We start from the raw sequence: 25,780 nt of genomic DNA, 5'->3' as shown, positions 1-25,780 counted from the left end.
ACACTTAGCACCAGGTCATTGGTTGGAATCCAGCTCATTGGGATAGTAGCTAAAAGCTGTTGGCATCTGATGGATGACTGGCAGCTGTGGGCAGTAAGCGAGGTGGCCTCAGTCCAATTCCTAATGTACAGATGTCCACACCACAAAACACAAAGCTATCACTGACACCCTTGTTGGCAATCTCAGCAGACAGACCATGGATTCAATGGACCATCCAGGGTGTCCTCAATCCTAGATGGTTCCTGCAGAAGAAGGGATGAAGTGCAGAACAGTGGAATAATGTGGAGGGCCCCTGCTTTGCCTGTTCTGTGGAAGCCTTCCATATCCAAGGCTGCCGGGAAGGCACCTTTCCAAAGAACTTAATTTCTTTTTGTTTTTGAAAGGAGCAGTTTGATATCAGTGAACAAAGGTTAAAAGCTTCTTAGCCACAAGAGACGGCTACTGAAAGCCACAGGCAGACCAATAGTTTAATGATGTCTGAACAGGGGTTTTGCTGTTGGCCTGGACATACCTTTCTACAGTATTTAATTTACAGCAGGGTGGCTACTAATTCCTCTTTAATGCTTTTCCCCATATTGCTCAGGAACTATCTCCATAGCTCATCAGACTCGTGTCTCGTTTTCTATTCCACAGATCACCACCACTGCCACCAGGTCCATTAACTCTTACGTCCCATTAAAAGAATTATATGGAGAGCATATCATTTTTTTTAAATTTAAAAACCCTATCCAATAAAAAGCCTCAAGCTGTAAGCAAACTAGTACACTTTTGTTGACAGCCATGAGGAGGCTAATGCCAGAAGAGAAGAGGAAGGCTCTTGCAATATAGAGATAGGTTGGGGTGGGAGGAGATGGGGACAATTAGTAGCTTACAGCTCACTGGCAAGTACATGCTGCCTTTTTAACTATCCCTGGTCCTTCTGTCCTTAACAATAACATAACCTACATGTGCTCTTGATTGTACATCTAATTTTTGTTGTTCGTCTGAGCCCTGATTCAGGGCCCACTAAAATCAAAAGAAAGATTCCCATTGAATATAGTGAGCACTGGGCATTGCATCAAGCCACTGATGCTTCAAAAAACAAACAAACAAACAAAAAAACTTCATTTGAAACAAAATAAGTGCAAATCTGTACTTTGCTTTAAACTATTTGATTTAATTCTATACTCCAATTGCTAAAGTAATACCTACAGCAGAAGAGTGAGGCAGAGTTTTGTTGCACAATTTAAGCACACTCAGGTATGACAAAATAGTTTTGTCATAGATCAACCACCAGGCCTAAATGTTAAATTCTGATTGGTTGTGCCGTCGCCCTGCCCTTCTTGACAGGGCAGATTAAACTGCATAGCAATACATCCATTCATTGCAGCAATTCCTGCCCTCCAGTATCATGCAGGTGAGCACTTACAATTGATTTTCCAGCACTTTATATTTTTGTAAAGTATTACAATTTCACCTCTGATCATTGAAACCTTTTAGTCAGGTTTTCTGGAAACACCGAAGATTAGTTATAACTAACTAAACAATATAATAGACCATGTAAATACCTTCTTCTATGAATAATACCGACTATCATCTGTTTGTGATTTAGAATGTTTTTATTTTCTTTAATCCCAAATTAACAGGCATCCTGACAAATACACATAGGGCTATTTATATTTCATATGTTTTCAGCTTGGAAAAGAAACAACTAAGAGGGGATATGATAGAGGTCTATAAAATCATGACTGGTGTGGAGAAAGTAAATAAGGAAGTGTTATTTACTCCTTCTCATAACACAAGAACTAGGGGATCACAAATGAAATTAATAGGCAGCAGTTTAAAACAAACAAAAGGAAGTATTTTTTCACACAATGCACAGTCAACCTGTGGAACTCCTTGCCAGAGAAAGTTGTGAAGGCCAAGACTATAACAGGATTCAAACAAGAACTAGATAAGTTCATGGAGGATAGGTCCATCAATGGCTATTAGCCAGGATGGGCAGGGATGGTGTCCCTAGCCTCTGTTTGCCAGAAGCTGGGAATGGGCAACAGAGGATGGATCACTTTAGGATTACCCGTTCTGTTCATTCCCTCTGGGGCACCTGGCATTGGCCGCTGTCAGAAGACAGGATACTGGGCTAGATGGACCTTTGGTCTGACCCAGTATGGCCATTTTTATGTTGTGTAAGGGTTATTGAGTGCATATATCCAGACCTACAAAATGTGCCAAAACAAACTTCTCAAGTAACTTATTTAAATTATATTAGCTTGACCTAAAATGTCTCTGGACATTTTTTTTGGTGGGGGCAGCTTTCATTTATAAGTGAAGGAAGCTATTAAGTATTTTCCCTGTCTAAGGAGGCTACTGGGAGGAGCTATGTTTGGGAGAAAAAGTTGGTGAGAAGTTATTTTGTCCCTATTAAACAGTGAGGTTACTGGGATATTTCCAGTAAAGGGTGGAAGGAAAGACACATCAATGTCTCTAACCTGCTGACTCAGGTAAATGATGTCTCTAACCTGCTGACTCAGGTAAATGATGAATTAATTATTACTTATGAAGAACCATTGATGGCATGACTTGCTACAAGCAAATAAAAAACTAAGGTGTTAGCCTCAGAGTTACTTATAAGGTAAGGGCTAGATTCTAGCCAGCTCTTGTGTGAGTGCAAAAAGGGAGGTGATGGCCTGTACAGGGGAGTACAATCACTGCTACCTCCCAGTGCCCCCTGTGGGTGTTGCCTTCTGAAAGAGGATAGGGAGAAGGTGGGCCATAGCTCTATCCATCATGCACCATCCCAAGGATCACTCAGATGTGAGACATTTCCCTGGTTTACCCTCCCATAGCCCTACAGATAAATCACTGCTATTAAAGATCCTGGAACAATTTCAGCCCTGGTGTAACTATTGCACAATGGACTTACTCCAGGGATGAATTTGGCCCATTGCTTTCAAAAGTGACCACCACTAGAAAAGCTGCATCCTTAGTGAAAGATACCCATCAAAAACTATAACATAATTCTGTGACTGAAACCGATTCACAGTACAGTGAACTTTCTGATGCTGAAATGGCTGCTATATTAATGTTGACTCTGTATTTCTTTAAAAGATCTGGGTTCTGAAAAGCCCATTCTGCCTATTTCATTGACATTTTCTTGAAAATTACTCTCCTATCTAAGGCACAGCAATTTTCATAGAGTCTATCATTTCCCATATAATTGTCAAAATTGGGCAATACTTCCGCTCTTAGGAGGAAAAAAATAGATGTGGAAGTGCCCTCTACTTTAACCAGAATTGTGCTTTAGATAGGTTTCTGTGCTGGCGTGGTATTTGAGAAAGCAAGCTGTATTTTTTCTGATCAGAGATTAGGAGTCAAGTTTTCAAAATCAAGATCCTGGTGGGGAAAAAAAAGTTTGTTTATGAATACAGAATTTGTGCATGTGGACCAAGTAACTTATAGTGTTTCATTTGCACTGTGATAGCTCTAGTGCCTTCTGTTAGGAAAAGCTCTTTCAAAAGAACTATTCACCTACTTGGGAAGTCTGTCTTTGTACAGCAACATGAAGTAAAACTGATTGTACACTGCAGTATAGCCCTCGTTTTAAAATTGCTACCCAGAAAATTTTACTGTGACATGACAATGTAGAATACAAATGCAAAGGAAAAACACACTGAGAACATCAGATGGGAGGTTTTATGGAAATACAAAGCGTTATTACAATGCAATACATGCATTCAAATATGAATGTATTTAACTTCATAGCACCCTTTGAAATAGGGAGCTGAGTAAGTATTGTTTCTACCCATTTGACAGACAAGGAAACTAAGACAGAGGAATTAAGGCCATTTTTCCAAATAGCCACTGATTTGCTGTGTTTCAGGTTTTGGGGGCTTAATCTGAGACACTGTAAAGTGCTTCACCAAAAGAGAGACAATGAAAATCTGTGGATGCTTTTATGATTTTCCCAAAGCTACACATGTAGTCTATTGCAGAAATGTGAACAGAATGGACCCTCAGTCTGATCTGAGCCTCAAATAAAGCCACTTTTTAGGCTATAGTGTAGGAGCGAAGCTTTAAGTGAGATTATGGATGTATTTCTCGCATATAATGTTAACTTCTAATGTGCTTTTTTGGATCTGGACACTTCCCAAGAGGTTTATAAAGCAACTTCAATGGTTTTACAAAAGGTAGATTGTGCCAAACCAACCTGATCTCCTTCTTTGAGAAGGTAACAGATTTTTTAGACAAAGGAAATGCAGTGGATCTAATTTACCTCGATTTCAGTAAGGCATTTGATACAGTTCCACATGGGGAATTATTAACTAAATTGGAAGAGATGGGGATCAATATGAAAATTGAAAGGTGGATAAAGAACTGGTTAAAGGGGAGACTACAAGGGGTCATACTGAAAGGTGAACTGTCAGGCTGGAAGGAGGTTACTAGTGGAGTTCCTCAGGGATTGGTTTTGGAACCAATCTTATTTAATCTTTTTATTACTGACCTTGGCACAAAAAGTGGGAATGTGCTAATAAAGTTTGCGGATGACATGAAGCTGGGAGGTATTGCTAATACAGAGAAGGACCGGGATATCATACAGGAAGATCTGGATGACCTTGTAAACTGGAGTAATAGTAATAGGATGAAATTTAATAGTGAAAAGTGCAAGGTCATGCATTTAGGGATTAATAACAAGAATTTTGGTTATAAACTGGGGACACATCAGTGGGAAGTAACAAAGGAGGAGAAGGACCTCAGAGTATTGGTTGATCACAGGATGACTATGAGCCACCAATGTGATATGGCCATTAAAAAAGCTAATACAGTCTTGGGATGCATCAGGCGAGGTATTTCCAGTAAAGATAAGCAGGTGTTAGTACCTTTATACAAGGCCCTAGTGAGACCTCATCTGGAATATTGTGTGCTGTTCTGGTCTCCCATGTTTAAGAAGGATGAATTCAAACTGGAACAGGTACAGAGAAGGGCTACTAGGATGATCCGAGGAATGGAAAACCTGTCTTATGAAAGGAGACTCAAAGAGCTTGGCTTGTTTAGCCTAACCAAAAGAAGGCTGAGGGGAGATATGATTGCTCTTTATAAATATATCAGAGGGATAAATATCAGGGAGGGAGAGGAATTATTTAAGCTCAGTACCAATGTGAACACAAGAACAAATGGATATAAACTGGACATTAGGAAGTTTAGACTTGAAATTAGACGAAGGTTTCTAACCATTAGAGGAGTGAAGTTCTGGAACAGCCTTCCAAGGGGAGTAGTGGGGGCAAAAGACATATCTAGCTTCAAGGCTAAATTTGATAAGTTTATGGAGGGGATGGTATGATGGGATAGCCTCATTTTGTCAGTTAATTGATCTTTGATTATTAGCAGGTAAATATGCCCAATGATCTGTGATGGGATGTTAGATGGGGTGGGATCTGAGTTACTACAGAGAATTCTTTCCTGGGTGCTGGCTAGTGAGTCTTGCCCACATGCTCAGGGTTTAACTGATCGCCATATTTGGGGTCGGGAAGGAATTTTCCTCCAGGGCAGATTGGCAGAGGCCCTGGACGTTTTTCACCTTCCTCTGCAACGTGGGGCACAGGTCACTTGCTGGAGGATTCTCTGCACCTTGAGGTCTTTAAATCATGATTTGAGAACTTCAGTAACTCAGACATAGGTTAGGGATTGTTACAGGAGTGGGTGGGTGAGATTCTGTGGCCTGCGTTGTGCAGGAGGTCAGACTAGATGATCATAATGGTTCCTTCTGACCTTAAAGTCTATGAGCTTGAATTCTCTGCAGAGTGTGTAACAATAGATGGACTTTTATCTTGTCCTCCTTCTTATTAGAAAACAGCCATGGAAACTGTCATTGCAGCATTTGGGTTCTGCCAAGCATAATTATATACAGCAAGGCAAAGGTATTTCTCCAAATACTTTTGGAAAAATGTTCAGACAGTTTATTTGGCTAACATGCTGAAAAACAAATTGGAACATCAATAAACAGGCTCCTAGGAAATGATGCTGTCAGAAGAATCTTTACAGATTTGAGTTCGAACTCCTAACAGGAAAATCATAGAGCAGGAAGTGGGGAAAGAATTCCTAACACTCCAAGTTGGTCACTGAAAAATCGAGTAGTCATGGTAAAAATGTCAAAAAATATTTGGAAATATTAGGAAAGTTAATTAAGAAAATCCCCTGTTTAATATAAGTAAATGATAGTTTAACTAGCCCTTTCACATTTTTATTTAATATGTAAGATTTTGAGGGAAACGTGTAACCTGTAAGCTCAGGTATTGACCATTTGATCCCCTGGAGGATGGACAAATTCTGTGTTCTGTTATATACAAAAAAACCCCCGTCAGGATCAATCAGGAAATTGCACCAAAATCTGAGAGTAGAGCTTGTCTTATGGTTTCCATTAGGCTTCTTTGATTTCCACTCCTCCTCATACAACTGTCCTATGTTTAAATATGGGACTAAACCAGAGTGTGAATTCAACCATCTCAGAACAGAGCCCTTGTCAGCAGCTCATGGTGACTGAAGAAGCTACATGCAGGTGGCTGTGAAACCTATTTAACTCTGTCCCATCAATGTGCCTAAATGCTGATATGGCCACCTCGGGATAGCTCAGTGGTTTGAGCATTGGTGTTGTATCCACCAAGCAAAGTATTAACAACTTCAACAGAACTTTATTTACAGTGGAAGTCTCTTTTCCAAGCTGTAGCTGCACACTGTAACTCTCCCAGCCTCCTCAACTCCTCCCCTCTCCTTCCTGTTTCCTGTCCTTTCAGATTCCCAACACCAGTGCTCCCAGTTCCAATAATCACATGCAGCATCTAAACAGCACATTCCCTCCTCTCTTAAGAAACTTTCCAAATTAAAATAAACATTGTTGTTCTAACCACAGGAACAAATATGAAACAAGACACCATACTGTTGGCAGGAATATTACACTGAAAACACTGTAGATACTACATAACATAGTCTTTAGTCCAGGCAGGTGGTCATCTGAGTCTGACAGGCCGTCTCTCAAGCCCTAGTTCCAGTGCAATGTCTTGTTGTGTTGGTTCTACACTGAAGTCATCCAATGCAGACTGGGTGTTGGCATAATCTCCTCTTGGTGCATAGGCAGGTGCAAGATAAGAAGCATTCCATACCCGCCCATCAGAAAGTCGATAGGTGTAAGGTCCCTTCTTCTCTATGATTTTAAGAGGAGGTGTGAATTTATGGTCCCCTTTGCGTAAGATTCCAGGTTTTTGTCTTCTAACAAAGGAACCACACTCAAACTTTGGTTCCTTAGCACCCCGCCGTTTGTCTGTGAAAGCCTTAGACTTTGCTTGGTTCTGTTCAACTGTCTTTCTCACATCATCCTTGTTTGGGGCATCAGGTCGTGCCTTTAACAATCCAGCAATGTTCAGTTTAGTAGTCATCTGTTTCCAATGAAGTAACTCTGCGGGTGATCTTTGCGTTGTGGCATGTCGTGTAGCCCAGTATGCTTGAAAGAAATCAGTAGTGAAGGGTATCCACAATCGCCCTTCCAGTTTAGCTGTTTGCAAACTCTCTTTCAAACTTCTGTTAAATTGTTTGATTTCCCCATTGGCTTGAGGGTAATATAGGGATAACCTACTGTGTAAAATGTTCCTCTCTGCTAGAAAAGTTTCAAACTCCAGGGAAGTAAATTGACTACCATTATCTGAAACCAGTTCTTTGGGGTTACCTTCCCGGCTAAAAACTGAAGAGAGGAACTTAATTACTGTAGCAGAAGAAATTTGCGATGTAAATGCCACCTCAGGCCATTTGCTGAAATAGTCTATTAAAGTGATGGCATAATGACAGTCAAGTGGAGCAGTATCAAAGGGTCCTACAATATCAATCGCCACTTTTTCCCATGCAGATTCAGGAAGAGGAACAGGCTGTAATGGAGGGGTACATGTCACTGCTGTCTTATCATGCATTTGGCAAGTGACACAGGATTTTATGAGTGCTTCAGTTTGAAAGTCCATCCCTGGCCACCAATACAGATCCCGTAGTCGTTGTTTGGTTCTGACAATTCCTTGATGAGTATCGTGTGCCAGGTGTATGAGTTTTAACTGTAATTCTTCTGGCACAAGTAGCCGATGTGTACCTCGTAGCACACAGCCATCGAGCAAAGAAAGTTCATCCCGAACTCTAAAATAAGGCAGCAAAACTGGGTCAAGGTTTTTCGGGTTACTGGGCCATCTCTTTGTCAGAAATTCCCATAATTTTTGTTGAATTGGACACGCTGAACAAGCAGCTTGAAATTGTTCTCTTGTAACCGCAGTAAGAGTGCTTGTAATAAGCGCAACTACTACATCCTCATCCACCGGTGGATCATTTGGTGAAGGCAAAGGCTGGCGAGAAAGGCAATCAGCTACCACATTTTGGTTTCCAGGCTTATATTCCAGTTCATAATTGAAAGAAAGTAGTCTTGCAGACCATCTAGCAATACGATATCCTGCTCTTCCCAGTCCTTTCGTGGTGAGCAATGTTGTCAAAGGGCTGTGGTCTGTGCGCAACTTGAACGTGTGGCCCCACAGGTAAGTTCTCCATTTTTCAGTAGCCCAGACACAAGCAAGTACTTCTTTTTCAACTGTAGAATATTTTCTCTCAGTATTACTCAGTGTCCTTGAAGCAAATGCAACAGTCCTCTCTGTGTTGTCCTCATGAAGTTGTGTGAGAACAGCCCCAAGTCCATAATCAGAAGCATCAGTAGTTACAATTGTGGGTAATGCGGGACTGCATAATGCAAGTACTGGACTATGTACAATCAAGTCTTTCACCCTTTCGAAACTAACTTGTGCATCCGTTGTCCACACTAAGGCTGAACTTCTCCATAGTAATTCTTGTAACGGTTCAATGACAGAAGTATAATTGGGAATGAATTTTGCATACCAGGAGGTAAGACCCAAGAAGGAATGTAAGGTTTGCAAATCTGTTGGAGGAGGAGCATTTGAAATTGCCAGGATATGATCTGGATCAGGTTTTAGTCCAGCCTGTGAAATTGTATGCCCCAGAAAGGAGAGTTCAGTTTGTCTAATTTGCATTTGGACCTATTGAGCTTGGGGCCTGCTTTGTTGATGCAGTTTAGTACAGACTGCAGGTTATTGTCATGCTCCTCGGTAGTATTTCCAAACACAATAATATCATCCAAATAGCACTGAACTTCATGTTGATTCTTCAGAATCAATGACATCATTTTTTGAAAGGCACTTGGGGCTGATGCGAGACTGTATGGAACACGTTTAAAACGAAATAGTCCCTCATGTGTAATAAATGCTGTGAGGTCTCTGCTATTTTCATGCAACATAACCTGGTGGTATGCACTCTGCAAATCAAGAGTAGAAAACATCTTTGCTCCACGGAGTTCTGCAAATACTTCCTCTATATGAGGAAGAGGATGGCTGTCAATCACAATAGCTTTATTTGGCTCCCTTAAGTCCACACAAAGGCGAATGTCTCCACCCTTCTTCTGCGTCACTACTATAGGTGAAACCCATTCCGAGGAGTTAATCTCTTCAATACTGTCCTTTTGAACAAGTTTTCTAAGTTCCTCTGAAACAGCTTCCCTGACTGAAAATGGTAAGCGCTGTAATTTCTGTCGTACAGGCAACACATTATTCCGCATTTTAACTTTATGCAGAAACCCATAAGCAGAGCCGAGTTTCTCCTCAACCTGGAGTTGGGTCCCAGCTGAAACTGGTGTGTGTACCGCAAGAGTGCTTTGCTGAGGAAGATCAATTTGTCCATTAACTACCCTGAGATTTAAAGCAGCTAATAAATCTCTGCCAAGGATAGGAGTGCCTTTGTGAACAATGTAGAATTCCGCAGTTACACAGCGATCACCAAAAGTAACTATTGCTGGCAAACAGCCATGTACTGGAATATGGTTTTTCAAATAGCACACTAAGTGAAGTTTGGGTTCAGTAAGAGGCACATTTTTAAAATAATGCAAATAGAAGGAATCAGGTAGTATAGATACTGCTGAGCCAGTGTCCAACATTAGCTGAATAGAGTGTGATTTGCCTAAGGGTATGGCAGAAACATTTACAGTGCACTTTATCTGTTCTGGAATATGTGCAGTAGTGATTTTGTCTACACTCAGCTCAATAACATTTGGTATTGTAACTGCATGCACCTGTTGATTGAGCTGGCTACTGTGACATACTTTAGCAAAATGCCCAATCTTTTTGCAATGATTGCACTGAGCTACTTTTGCTGGACATCCTGTGTAGCTTGCAAGATGTTGTGGGGATCCATGCTTTTACTGTATTTTGCATTTGCTGATTCAGTGGCTTTTCATTAGTTTTCCTTTTGCAATTGTTTGTCTGCAGTGATAGTGAACTTTTCTGCAAAGGAGTCACAGCCTGGACTGGGCCTCCTGTACCCTTGCTCATTATTTTGGCTTCAGCTGTAGCTGACTCAATCTGAGTAGCAATGGTTATTGATTTTTCTAGTGTAAATTGTGGCTCTAGAAGTAAGCGTTCTCTTACATGAAGCATTGTTGTTTTCTCAATGAGCTGGTCTCTAATCATCTCATCTGCCATATTCCCAAAGTCACAAGTTAGAATCGGACTCCTCAGGGAAGCCATATACTGCATTATAGTCTACCCTGGTTTCTGCTCACGCTGGCGAAATCTGTAGCGATTAGCTACTACATTCACTTTTGGCACAAAAAAGTTCTTTAATGCAGTGAGTGCAGTCTTGTATTTATCATCTGCAAGGGGAAAAGTGTAAAATATACGCTGCCCTTCTGCTCCAAGGCAGTGGATTAGCAGAGCATGCTTTCTTACTTCAGACATCTCTGTAGCACTGATTGCAAGCAGATAAGTCTCAAACATATGGATCCAGGCAGTAAAAGCAATTGGAGGCTCACCTGGGCTTAGCAGAAAGGGTGCAGGTGGGTTCAGAGGCAGAAGATCCATCCTCGTCACCAAAATGTTGTATCCACCAAGCAAAGTATTAACAACTTCAACAGAACTTTATTTACAGTGGAAGTCTCTTTTCCAAGCTGTAGCTGCACACTCTGTAACTCTCCCAGCCTCCTCAACTCCTCCCACCACAATTGGCCTGCTAAACCCAGGGTTGTGAGTTCAATCCTTGAGGGGGACATTTAGGGAACTGGGGTAAAAAACTGTCTAGGGATTGGTCCTGCTTTGAGCAGGGGGTTGGACTAGATGACCTCCTGAGGTCCCTTCCAACCCTGATATTTTATATTCAGCCTCACTGCTCTTTCAGTCTACGGCATGTCAGCTCAGCCTGCCAACAAGAGTGCTACTTAGATCCATCTGATGGTGTGCATTTATATGTAGCACCTTCAATTTAAAGAACTCAATATACTTCACCACTATTAATTTGTCTGTTGGTGTTAGGTCAGTACCATTACACCGTGTTTTACAGGCAACGAACTTATGACAGAGCTAGAAAGAGAACCCACATCTCAACTCCTAGGCCTGTGTCTTAACCACAAGTCTATCCTTCCCTCCCTTTTGAGGTGGCTTTATGACATTGATACCCGTTCAATAGGAACAGAACTAAGACATGGGTCAAGTCACATAGGACACTGAACAGTCATGATTCCGACCTGAGCTGGAAATGGAAGTAAAAGGCTCTGTATTCTATTAACAATCCCTGGGCCATCTGATTTGCCCCAGTTTAGGTGGTATCTTTTCATATACCACAATGCTTAGCAACAAGATGCAAAATATTCTTTCTTTGTTCTCTTTTAAAATATTATAGAACCATAGAATCATAGGACTGGAAGGGACCTCAAGAGGTCATCTAGTCCAATCCTGTGCACTCATGGCAAGACTAAGTATTATTTAGACCACCCCTAACAGGTGTTTGTCTAAAATGCTCTTAAAAATCTCCCATGATGGAGATTCCACAACCTCCCTAGGCAATTTATTCCAGTGCTTAATTACCCTGACAGTTAGGAAGTTTTTCCTAATGTCCAACCTAAACCACCGTTGCTGCAATTTAAGCCCATTGCTTCTTGTCCTATCCCCATAGATTGAGAACAATATTTATCCCTCTTCCTTGTAACAACCTTTTATGCATTTGAAAACTGTTTTCATGCCCCCTCTCGGTCTTCTCTTCTCCAGACTAAACAAACCCTCATAGGACATGTTTTCTAGACATTTATTCATTTTTGTTGCTCTTCTCTGGACTTTCTCCTATTTGTCCATGTCTTTCCTGAAATGCGGCACCCAGAACTGGACACAATACTCCGTTGAAGCCTAATCAGCGTGGAGTAGAGCAGAAGAATTACTTCTCGTGTCTTGCTTACAACACTCCTGCTAATACATCTCAAAATGATGTTTGCTTTTTTTGCAACAGTGTTACACTGTTGACTCATATTTAGCTTGTGATCCACAATGACCCCCTGATACCTTTCTGTAGTACTGTTTCCTAGGCAGTCATTTCCCATTTTGTATGTGTGCAACTGGTTGTTTCTTCCTAATTGAAGTACTTTGCATTTGTCCTTACTGAATTTCATCCTATTTACTTTAGGCCATTTCTCCAGTTTGTCCAGATCATTTTGAATTTTAATCTTATCCTCCAAAGCACTTGTAACCCATCCCAGCTTGGTATCATCCACAAACTTTATAAGTGTACTCGCTATGCCATTATCTAAATCATTTATGAAGATATTAAACAGAACTGGGTCCAGAACTGATCCCTACAGGACTCCACTTGACATGATCTTCCAGCATGACTGTGAAGCACTGATAACTACTCTCTGGGAACAAGTTTCCAACCAGTTATGCACTCACTTTATAGTAGCTCTATCTAGGTTGTATTTCCCTAATTCATTTATGAGAAGGTCATGCAAGACAGTATCAAAAGCCTTACAAAGTCAAGATATACCACATCTACCGATTCCACCCATCCACAAAGTTTGTTATCCTGTCAAAGAAAGCTATCAGGTTGGGTTTGACATGATTTGTTCTTGACAAATCCATGCTGTTACTTATCACCTTATTATCTTTTAGGTCAGTGGTTCTCAAACTGTGGATCAGGACCCCAAAGTGGGTCCCGACTCTGTTTTAATGAGGTCACCAGACCAGGCTTTGGCTTCAATCCCATGCCCCAACAAGTCTAAGTCCGAGCCCCACCACCCGGGCCTGAAGCCCAAGCCCCACTGCCCAGGGCCAAAACCCAAAGTCTTCAGTCCTGGGCGGCAGGGCTCAGGTTACAGGACCCCCACCTGGGGCTGAAGCCCTTGGGCTTCGGCTTTGGTCAATCCCCGCTCTGGGGCAGTGGGACTTGGGGTTTGACTTTGGCCCCCACCTGGGGCGGCAGGGCTCGGGTGGGCTTAGGCTTCACTCCAGCCTCCTGGGGTCATGTAGTAATTTTTGTTGTCAGAAGGAGTTTGCGATGTAATGAAGTTTGAGAACCCCTGTTCTAAGTGTTTGCAAATTGATTGCTAAATTATTTGCTCCATTATCTTTCCAGGTAGTGAAGTTAAGATGACTGGTCTGTAATTCCCCAGGTTATCCTTATTTCCCTTTGTATAGTTTGGCACTATTACCCTTTTCCAGTCCTCTGGAATCTCTCCCATCTTCTATGACTTTTCAAACATAATCACTAATAGCTCAGACATCTCCTCAGTCAACTCCGTGAATATTCTAGCACTTATTTCATCAGGTTCTGGTGACTTGAAGACATCTAGCTTGTCATGACACATCTAAATTTTTAACATGATTATTTGCAGCACCTACTGGTCAACAGCTATACAAAACAGAAGTTAATAGGAGAATTCTCAAAGAACGTGGGACATTTGCTGTGCTTAATGGCCCACCAATGCCTTGAATGCTCTTTCAGTTTATGAGACTGGGGAATAAGATTCAAATGAACAAATAATTTTCCCTAGCTCAAGGCCATCTAATGTTTACTCAAACAAAACAGTTATCAGACTATCCAAGTTATGCATAATCTGTCCTTCAGTGATCTTCTGAAGTTATATGGTTTCTCTCCTAAATTGGCAATGCTGCAGAATTAATGATTCTTCAAATACAAAACTAGCTCACCCTTATTTTGGTCTGTTTCCTCCTCAGTAACTACAGCTGTTGTTTCCTCCTCAGGCCTGGTCTACACTACCGAGTTAGGTCAACATAAGGCAGCTTACGTCGACCTAACTCTATAGATGTCTACATTACAATGGTGCTCCCACCGATGTAAGTTGGTCACTACATCGACCTAATAGCTCCACCTCTGCGAGAGGCGTAGAGCTTAGGTCAGTGTAGACACTGCATTACTACCATCACCTGTTGTCTGTCAGATGCATGGGGCTGACAGCCTGTAGCCCGGACATTGGGGCTGGCAGCCCAGAACTGCGCCGCTGCCTCCCAGTGAGGGACTGGGGGTGGAGGTGGGCAAGGAGAGCCCAAGCCCAGCCGCTGCTCGGGCTCTCCTCCCCACCAGTCCCTCACTGAGACGCTGCCAGGCTTGGGATCTCCTTAACCCCCTCCCCAAATCCCTCACTGGGAAGCTGCCAGGCTTGGATTCTCCTTCCCTGCCCCCTAGTCTCTCACTGGGAGGTAACAGCAGGGCTCCAGGCTGTCAGCCCCGGCAGGCGCTCTGGGCTGTCAGCTCCGGGCCAGGGGGGCAACTCCAGCTGTCAGTGCCTCACAATGCCCCACTCCTGTCAGTAGAAGCACTTTTGGTGAGGAAGTGCACTGCTGACAGAAGGGGCTAGGGTGGACATTACAAAAATGCAGTACTTACTGCAATGGCGGTACGTCAACCTAACTTAGGTCAACTTAATTTTGTAGTGTAGACAAGGCCTGAGTAACTACTGAATAGCTTTCTCTTTCCAGTAGGTGGAGTTGAGATTTTAGTCATTTTTTCACTGTTTCTACTATGAGCATGAACACAAATGAAGCAAGATCTATACCACTTTGTTCCATAGAGTTACAAAGGGCTAGACTCTCAAGTATGGTATATTGTTGGTAGTGTGAGTAGCTATGTTTAGAGCCTGACAAATCTGTGGATATCCATTTTATATCCACGAATATGCATGGACCATATTTGTGGATCGCGGATCGGCTGCGGATACAAATTTTGTATCTGTGCAGGGCTCTAGCTATGTTCCACTATAAAGACTAAGTTCCGATATACACACACACTCTGTGTATGTAATTATGGAGTTTAGGAATTTAATCTTTGTGTTTCTGAAAAGAGAATATCTCAGTAACTATATCAAAATATTCTTGAATGCCCCAATATCATTAGAGTCAACTTACATACATAGTTTATAAACTATTATTAAAAAGTATTTACTCAAAAAGGAAACAACAGGGTGAAAAGGCCCAAAGTTCTGGTTCCTCCTAGACCTTAAGAAGTTGCCACATCATTCCTGACAGCTTTATACTGATCTAAACAAATGACCTAGTCCTTCCACTTCCACCTTAACCAAGGACCCAATTCCAAGAGCTGATTCCTGCACTCACAGGGTTTTACTCTTAGGATCAAGGCCTAATTTGCTCCCTTGATCATTGTTTATATTATTAACACTGTCATTAATTATTCAAGTGACTCAGGCTAGAATGAAGAAAAACAAATAATAATCACTAGGCTAGCAAACTAGGCTAACAAATGGCCCAAACATTCTGAACTATAGATAAATATAACTATGATCATAATCTTAGAGATGTTTCTGTATACTCAGGCAGACTAATACCAGTTAGTACAAGTCACTCAATTCTATGGGAATCCAGGAAGGGCCACTATGAGCCATCCAAATCCATGAATTTACTGATTTTTGCATCAAAATTGAGACACGTGGCTAAGAGCGTTATTGGCAGTAGATATCAGATGCTTGTAGCACTTACTGGGTCAAAGTTAGTGGACCCAACTCTAATGAGCTATGCCCAGTTATAGCAGGGTTGAATTTAGACTCTCAAGTCTAATCCTAGTAAAGTAACACTGCCCAATACTTATAATGCTTATGAGCACTTCTTGGACCTAATCCAAGCAGCACTACTAGTGATCCCTGATGGGACACATATCATCCTGTACCAGGGGAATAAGAATTGTGAGATGTTGCACTAGATTAGTACACTCAGATTTTCAACCTTTCTATTCATTTGCAATCTAGTTTATGATATAAAAAGGAGAAAATAATTAAACAGAGAAAATGGATATGATATTCTCCAATATATAACCTTCACAAATATCAAATTCAGGAAAATATAAAGTAGTAGCTATTTCCCTAGACTCAGGGCACTTAGGTCCATCAGTATATACTCCCAGATAACCCTAGAGCAATTAGTGTTAATATATTCTAAAGATATTGACTTTTTGACAAAGACAAGGGCAGCTTTATTACTCAGCTCACTTAGACCCAAATTCACAACAGGAGACTGAAAAGAGCAACATTTATTAGACCTGTCATCATTAAGCTGGGCCAGAGGCAATCCTTTTAACTGAAAGCTATCATGTGAAATAATCTATTAACTTTAACACACAAGAATAAATTACCATAAGATTTGGAGGCAAAAGTTTCCCAACAACCAATTGAACAAATCTTAGTAGGATTGGCAAAATCAGCTGAGTTTTATATAAGCTGATCAATGTAATATACAGTACAATGATTTCTATTTTTCCTCCACATCCATGGCCTTCCAGTCAAATCCACTTACAAGTAAACTTAATAGAGTGGAAAGTCAAATTTTTACTCTCTAGTGCTCCAATTTGATTTGGGGGTAAGAATTCCTCCTTAAAACGTGTGATAATTTTCTTTCATCTGATTAGTTGTTCATGCATAAATGGAAGATATTCTCCTCTCCCCTCATGATTTCTGAGAAGAGTTCCTTTTCTGTCTCTGGAGCCCCAGTGGAAATGTCACCTTATTTGGTTAATGTGAAGAAGTTCTAAGTTATGGTGGTCAACAAAACAGAAAAGTCAGGTTAGATCAGACAGCAGGTTGCCATTCTGGAGGGTCAGCTTTTTGCACATTTTTGGCTTGATCCCACTCACAGAAGTCAACAACAAATGCCAAGTGGACTTCAATGGTGCAGGACCAGACACTTTCTCAAGAGTACATGGCTATTAAGTATGAGGTATTACAACATTATATTATGGTGATTGGTAATAGCTAATTGGTAATAGGTATTTTATTGTATAATATCCAACATGAAGTGTGTAAATTGAATTTTTCCATATGATCACATTCTCCTTATTCCCCAATCCAAATTCTGTATACCCGTGTAGAAGACAAGACTTAACAGAAGAGTCAAAGAGACCAAGAAAAGCCCAAAAAACATTCTTCTTTTCCTCAAAAACCTCAAATGGAATCATATGAAACACAGTTATGCTCTACCATCACCTATTATATATGATCAAAGCAGAATTTCTATATTAGTATGATATTTTTAGTATTAGTATGGCATTTGTATCAATGCACTTCTTTATTCACATAGTCTGTTATCTCGGAGTGAAAGTAAGATAAAAGACTTTCTGGAAGGGGCGGGGCCTTGGGCGGAAGGGGCAGGGCTGAGGGTCAGCCTCCCCCAGCCAGCCCTTCCACGCTGCCCAGTGACGTCCGGGGCTCCGGTGGCTATTTAAAGGGCCCGGTGCTCTGCCTGCTGCAGCAGCGGACAGGAGCCCCGGGCCCTTTTAAATTGCCGGGCCCCAGGGCAGCTGCCCCTTTTGCCCCCCCATCGGCGCCCAGGGCAGGGGCAAAAGGGGGAGCGCTTTAACGTCAGCTGTGTACGGGGCCACTTCTTACCGATATGCCATACCGGCCCGTACTGCCCACTTTCACCTCTGCTGTTATCACTGTATGTAATGCAACTACACTCTGGAGCACTGTAATGAATTACGTGGATATGAGCCATATATAATTTGATATCAGAAATTATTTTATAGGAAGATGGTGGTTGTGGTGTGTTTCCTCCTGTTCCTGAGATACTGGAGCCAGATGACAGCTCCAAAATAGAAATGTAAGCCAGGAATGATAAAGGCCCCACTCAGGATGAAGCTCTCCCACCCAACCAAGGGTATCCAGAGGATAGAGAAGACATAGCAAAGCCCACCCATCACCTTTCCAATCCTCCCACTAGCTAATTTTTTTGGCCTTATGGGAAAGCCCCTATCCATGGCCCTCTGTGCTTTGTCCCTTTCCCTCCACTTCCCTTCTCACCCCCCTCTTTTAGGGTATGTCTACACTGCAATAAAAAACCCATGGCACAGTCTCTGAGCCCAGGTCAGATGACTCGGGTTCACAAGGCTCCGACAGAGGGGCTATAAAATTACAGCATAGACATTTGGGCTTGGCCCTGGGCTTTGCGACACTCCCAAATATCTACACTGCAATTTTATGGGTCTTTTATCATGCTATGGGTCTTGATATCACAGCATTGACGGCCCCTCTCACTCACAGGCTGCCCAGGACTGTAGTAGCTTTTGTGGTCCCAGCCAGGGCCGCTGAGAGCAGGTTCGGGCCCTGGTGAAAAAAAAATTTCGGCCCCCCCAGCAAGGGCAGACCGGCTAAACAGGGCTGACGAGAGGGTGGGGAAGCCAGGGAAGCCGAGCCCGGAATTTTTTCAGGCCCCCCAGCAAGAGTGGACCAGCTAAACAGGGCCGATGGGGGAGGGAGGAAAGCCAGGGAAGCCGGACCGCTGGGCCCCGGTCATTTGTACTGGCTTCCCCCCTCTCTCGTCTGCCCTGGTGCCAGCAGAGGGGAGACAAATGAGTTGGGATCTACAGAAGACTGGTTGAGCTGGTGGGGACTCATGCCTCTTCCAGCATCTCTGTCAGATTTGACGACAGAGTTTCTGCAGAGCCCCTTTGTAGTCCATAATGTGCTAGCCTGACCATATTCAGCTTTGGTCAGAAGCAGGCAAAGCTTCCTTATGCAGGAAGTTGGCATGTACCCCAAAATTTGGGCTCCCATTTCCCCCAAGGAGAGACAGTCAATTGTAAATAATAGTAATGGACTGACTACAGAAGTAGTTTCCCTAGCCACTTTAATAATGCTTTCAATTACTGCACATACCGTTACAAATGCCAACACCCTCACTAGGGAGACTATTAGCAATATCAGCTGGAGATAATGCCCTATAAAGGACTCAGCATTGTTGTTTTTCAGTTCCATCTCCAACAGCTGCCCCCTTCATTAAGTATGGGACACATTTGTTTTGGATATCAGTTGCATAAAAAACATTATCCAGAAGGCTGGCTGATAAAATGTCTCAATTTGCATAGGCATCCAACGCAGCTTAAGTCGATGATAGATCACTACTCTGGGAGAATAAAGAGAAGCTGCACTGCTCCAGAATAGGTCCTTAACCAATCAGAGATAAGAACGTACATCTGTCTAGAGGTAAGGTAAGAATTTTACTGTTAGTACATCACCGTGCTCCTTACCCTGCCCTAGCGGGTTGGGTAGTACAGTCGCAAATCACAAGGGAAGGAATTTAACAATAGCATAATTACCTACAGCTAGCAGGTTAATCCATAGCCCACTTCCACCCTCATTTACTACTCATTCTCCCAAGAAAGGCCTGTCCTTACACACCATCATACCATTAACACACAGTGTGTGTTAGAACCATACAGTGTGTTAATATAAAGCTGCACTGTAAAAGAAAAACTCCTGAATTCCATAACAAATGTTGCCTGCACTGTTAAGGTATAAATTGCATAGTGCATGTGCATGCAGCATGCCTGCCCTTACAAATGTAGGCTTCCCCTACAGTAGCACAGACATAGCTTCATCGGTCAAACTCTAGGAAGAGAGGGCATGACAGGTAGTCCTGATTTTTAACTTAAGCAAAGAAAGGACAGTTAGTCTAGATATCAGCTAAAGACTTCTCTCGTAGAGTCACTGGGATTTGAATCTATTGAAGGTTCTAGTAAGTGGAAGCAGGTAGTATTAATGAGTGCAAGAAAAGGATGGATATTCACTTAGGGTAAGATTATGGTGGGTCCAGGTACAATGTGGTTGAGGAGCATGGCCAGTGCATGAGGCTAGCAGTGGCATCATTCGCCTTCTCAGAGGGGACAGGTGAGGAAAACACAATGATGCAAACCCCTCTACAGAAGCCAGCAGAGCTGATCAGGCACAAGGGGGGGTAGGAATGCACCCTGCACTTGTTTAAATGGTTGCAGAGTCTGTGAAAAACAACATGGGGGCCCAATTTGGGGGTCCAGCTGATCTGTACTTGGCTCATGACCAAAGGAAGAGGGGGTAAATGTAGGTTTACTTTAGCGTTCCCCTGATCTTAGAACTGGCTCAGGGCTGATTTGGCCCCTCATATGACTTAGGGTAGCTTCCAATTTACTCTTAATTCCACATGGCTGCCCAAAGCCCCAAGGAGTTGTTCTGGCCACAGTGCTTCAGTCATACCCCTTTTTGCCTAGCCACATCCCCCATGCTGGGGGCTCAGACAGTGCTGGCTCTATAACACCTGGCTTTCCTACACTGGGGAAATATTCAGGGGGCATTTAAACCGGTTTTACATCCCGTTTGCACAGACAAAGAAGTGCAGAGGAGCTATTGCAGACTAAGAACTGGGCTCTTTAGATCTGAACAGTGTCCACATTATAAACCCATATCTGCATACAGCAGGGACCCTCATCCCTGGAGTACCCCCCGAGGCCCTGGCAGCCCAGTAAAATGCTGCCATTGTGTCTTTGCCTCGGTTTCACTGAGTGAGGGGTTTTAATAAGTCCCATAAGGCTTTGAAGTCTCTAAGCCACAGGACTTGGGGACTTCAACAGCAGAGTCAAGGGAAAGGGTGGGACGGCTTTGTGACCTGCATCATGCAGGGGGTCAGACCAGATGATCATAATGATCCCTTCTGACCTTAAAGTCTATGAGTCTATGAGTCTATGAGGCTTGTGTATTGAAAAGTACCCCTTCAGGTGTCTAGTTTATTCAACCCCAAAGGCAGAACCTGACACAGCTAAGCCTCCTCAGCTTCTCTGTCACATGCCAGCCTATCTTTCAAACTGCCCTTATGGTTTCTCTCATTTAGGTAGGAGTTTCCCACAGTGCTCCTCTGTGTAGCTGGGCTGTAGTTCAGGCCAGTGGCAGGGCTTTAACCAGCTTCTCCTCCAGCTGGGCCCTTTTACCAATCAGTCCATCCACCCTGAGGCAAGCAGTCCTTCCCCTACTGCTGTCTTCTCCCTGTTAACTCAGGGACTTGCAGGAGCCTTCTTGCTCCCTGTAGTTTCTACAGGTATCTGACCTACTATGAAAGAGGAGGCAGCATTTATGCTGGCCCCTTCTCCCAGCTCATTCCTTACTGGCTGGGTGAAAAATGGGGCCCTACCCCACCCTCTCTTCAAGGCTCCAGGTCCAAGGCCTCTAAAGACACAGTAACAGGATTTCTTCTAACTGCTACTCTTCCCAGGACCCTTTACCTCTCTCTCCAGATCTCCTCAGGTCTTGTGTATCAGACTGCCCAATATTCTTAAAGGCCATGACACATGATGGGGAGGACTGACCAATAGGCAGGCTACCCCATCACACTGCATTAATATGTTTATTGCTTCACACTTCTTTTCAAGTAAAGTGTTTAGTTATGGCAAGGAGGCACCATGCCCCAGCAGGAATGCTGAGTCCTAAAGTAACTGGGCCTGGCTCACAATGCATCTTTGAGCTCTTAAGAGCATGGCCACTATACCATGCTTTCCAAGGGTGCAGTGTACATTCGTTCCTGCCTCGCACAAAGGTCACTCTTCTAGCCTGTGTAGACGAGTGACGCAGGGTGTCATAACTATAAAGTGAAGGGTAACAGCCCTCCTGTGTACAATACTATAAAATCCCTCCTGGCCAGAGACTCCAAAATCCTTTTACCTGTAAAGGGTTAAGAAGCTCAGGTAACCTGGCTGACACCTGACCCAAAGGACCAATAAGGGGACAAGATACTTTCAAATCTTGGTGGGGGGAAGGCTTTTGTTTGTGCTCTTTGTTTTTGGTGGTTGTTCGCTCTTGGGACTAAGAGGGACCAGACATCAATCCAGGCTCTCCAAATCTTTCTGAACAAGTCTCTCATATTTCAAACTTGTAAGTAAACAGCCAGGCAAGGCGTGTTAGTTTTATCTTTGTTTTCTCAACTTGTAAATGTACCTTTTGCTAGGGTGTTTACCTCTGTTTGTTGTAACTTTGAACCTAAGGCTAGAGGGGGGGTCCTCTGGGCTCTTTAAGTTTGATTACCCTGTAAAGTTATTTCCCATCCTGATTTTACAGAGATGATTTTTACCTTTTTCTTTAATTAAAAACCTTCTTTTTAAGAACCTGATTGATTTTTCCTTGTTTTTAGATCCAAGGGGGTTGGATCTTGATCCACCAGGAGTTGGTGGGAGAAAGGAGGGGGGATGGTTAATTTCTCCTTGTTTTAAGATCCAAGGGGTTTGGATCTGTATTCACGAGGGAATTGGTGAAGAGTCTCTCAAGGCTACTCGGGGAAGGGAATTAGCACTTTGGGAGTGGTGGCAGCGGACCAGATCTAAGCTGGTAGTGTAAGCTTAGAAGTTTCATGCAGGCCCCCACATTTGTACCCTAAAATTCAGAGTGGGGAAGCAGCCTTGACACAGGGCAATGGTCCACCTCCTTCCCACCCATTTGGGAAGGCTAGCAATGCCAAGGGAACCCGCACTAGGGAAGTCATATGCTCTCGTTGTGTGCAGCTAGGGCAGGAGAAGTAGCGTTGCAAATCCACATAGGTCTGGGCACAATCAAGCCCACCGATCACAAGCTTTATTTTGATGGATTCTGTATTGTGATATTTTTCCTACTGCAAGTCACTTGCTAATACAATTACCATATTGTTTTGGCAAAAATAATTCAGCAGGAAGGATTTTCATAACAACGTAAATTATGAAAAAGCCCTGCATTTTTAGCAAAGCTTGACTGATAGGCATGCAGGCATGATTGCTGGGTTCAAAAGTGGAAGACAAACAGAGCTACTATATACAGTACAGTATATTGCATTAAAAACAGGCAAGTAATAGGAATATGAGACAAGAAACAAGAAAATAGCACCCACATTTTGTCCTAGAGCAAGGACATGATACAATTGCATGTATAGAGCATCTTTCATCTGGAGATCGCAAAGTGCTTTGTAAAATTAATAGCTTCAGAACAACCTTGTGAGGTAGGTAAGTAATATTATACCCAGATTATTATCAAATAAGTAGAGGCACGAAGTGCTTATGTGACTTTGTTCAAAGTCACATACTTGAGTTGCTGGCAGAATAAGAAGTAAGATGGGGTATCAACTCTGTTCCATGCTCTGACCATTAGAAACCACTTCCCTGACCATCTTAGATCTTCTCTAAGTATTTTATTGCTTCTATGCTGGTTTTTCACTCAGGAGGAGTAGTCTCTGCTCATTGAAAAATGGCAGTATTTTCATAGCTATAAACTATGTCTATTTATGTTTTAAGGATACTCTAAAAAAAATCCCACTGGATATTATAATGGCTTCAGTCTCTCTTTCTGCATTAGGTTGGGCAACTATTGGGAAGCTTCCTTGAATGTGCCATAAAGCAATAAAGAACATGAGATAAACAACACATCTTTTCCCCTTAAGGAATATTGCGGAATGTGTACTCTATTTGAAGAAATATATTATTTTACTAAAGACTTTGACTGACTACCATGGCTGCGAGCACCTTTGGAGCATTTATTTGCAGCTTGATCACAAACAGCTAATGCCATTGTACATACTGAGCCATTCACTAACTGAAATGGAAACCCTAAGGCAAGTCCAAAGCTTCGGTAGCTTTGTTGCCTCTAACAGAGCATCCTGGCTGGTGTTCATCATTATTCTAGTTACTTGCTGCTCATCTTTGCATATAAGAGCCCGTCCTCTCATCCCCAATTCTCCTTTCATCTCCATCTGGAATGCTCCTACAGAGCTTTGTACTGAGAAGGCTCGAGTGCAGCTGGATATGAGACTCTTCCACTTGGTAGGAAGCACATTGAAGACATCCACTGAGCAGAGTACTACTATATTCTATGCTAACAGGCTCGGCAATTATCCTTACATAGATGAGAACACAGGTGAGACATTTAATGGTGGGATCCCCCAACTCTGTTCCATTGAGCATCATTTAAAAAAGCCAATGATGACATTAATTTTTACATGCCTTCAGATGAACAGGTTGGCTTGGCTGTCATCGACTGGGAAAACTGGAGGCCATTATGGATACGGAACTGGGGATCGAAAGACATTTACAGACAGGTGTCTGTTGAGTTTGTTCAGCAAAAAGATTTAAGCCTATCAGAAACCCAAGCCAGGACTTTAGCCAAAATGGAATTTGAAGCTGCAGCAAAATCACTTATGTTGCAATCTTTAAAACTGGGAATATCAATGAAGCCGAATCATTTGTGGGGATACTACCTTTACCCTGACTGCTATAACTATGATTACAACCAAAATCCCCACAATTATACAGGAAGCTGTTTAGATATTGAAATAGCAAGAAATAATGAGCTTAATTGGTTGTGGGAGGAAAGCACAGCACTTTACCCATCTGTCTATCTGGAAACGGCCTTGAGATCTTCCAAAAATGCACCACTCTTTGTTCGTAACAGAGTTCAAGAAGCCATTAGAGTTTCTAATGTTTCGAATTCCACCTGTCCACTTCCCATTTTTGTATATACACGTCCAGTATTCACAGATTTCAATGAGGAATATCTCTCTCAGGTGAGTGAGGCTTGGCTAGCTCTTAAATATTTGTAATGTAAGGCATACTAAATACATAGGCACAAAGCATTTGCAAGACGATTAAAGTATCCTATAGGGGGGTTTGGATGTTTACTTGACACGTAAATGAAATTGTATTGAAATGGAAGTGTACAGACAGAGTCACAAAACTTAAGTTTATTCAGCAATTAAATTCAGCCAAGCCAAAAGGGTTGAATTCTTCCAAACTTCTTCCCAGTACCTTATGAGTAGTACTGTATCCAACAAGTAGTGAAATGCTATGGAAGTGGAAAGAATATTGTAGCAGGTTAATTGAGGGAAAATATGAATTAGCTGTTGTTCCAAGCTGACTAGTTAGGGGCTATTAAAATTGGACTTGGGACAATTTTTTTTAAATGATGTATAAAGAAAGTATGAAGAAGATTACTTTTAAAAAAGATGTTTCTGTTGAGTTTTACCTCAAGAAGTATTAGGAATATGAAGTGTGGTCTGCCCTGGTTTTGTTAGAGCAGTGGCTCTCCACCTTTCCAAACTACTGTACCCGTTGCGGGAGTCTGATTTGTCTTGCGTATCCCAAAATTTCACCTCACTTAAAAACTGTTTGCTTATAAAAATCAGACATAAAAATACAAAAAAGAGTCACAGCACACTAGTACTGAACATTTGCTTACTTTCTCATTTTTACCATATATTTATAAAATAAATCAATTGGAATATAAATATTGTACTTTAATAGGTATTTAATCATTTCAATGTATAGTATATAGAGCGGTATAAACAAGTCATTGTATGAAATTTTAGTTTGTACTGACTTTGCTAGTGTTTTTATGTAGCCTGTTGTAAAACTAAACAGATATCTAGATGAGTTGATGTAACCCCTGGAAGACCTCTGCGTACTCTCAGGGGATATATGTAGCCCTGGTTGAGAACCACTGTGTTAGAAGACCTTAGAGATCTCAGGGATGTCTATTGTGAGTTCTAACTCTGTAACTGAAGAGGCAAGTTTCTCAAATCTTTAAGAGAAGCTTCCTTTCTCTAAAATGTTAACTACCCATTGTTGATTAGGTGTTAATAAAACAAACAAACAAACTTTAGTTTTCTTGTTTAACAGTAAACCC

At 42.2% G+C, this 25,780-nt stretch overlaps 1 protein-coding gene across 1 annotated transcript in view; it reads left to right on the top strand.

Annotated features, from left to right (window-relative positions):
- SPAM1 (sperm adhesion molecule 1) overlaps positions 1 to 25,780 on the top strand; it is a 50,515-nt gene that overhangs the window by 16,075 nt on the left and 8,660 nt on the right. The window contains 2 exon segments of the mRNA XM_065555674.1: positions 23,459 to 24,067; positions 24,070 to 24,662. Of these exon segments, the coding sequence (XP_065411746.1) occupies positions 23,665 to 24,067; positions 24,070 to 24,662 (996 nt within the window). The 5' untranslated portion in view covers positions 23,459 to 23,664.

This window comes from Chrysemys picta, chromosome 1 (assembly GCF_011386835.1).
Source record: "Chrysemys picta bellii isolate R12L10 chromosome 1, ASM1138683v2, whole genome shotgun sequence".
Classification (NCBI taxonomy): domain Eukaryota; kingdom Metazoa; phylum Chordata; order Testudines; family Emydidae; genus Chrysemys; species Chrysemys picta.
This window is presented reverse-complemented; position numbering and strand designations above follow the sequence as displayed.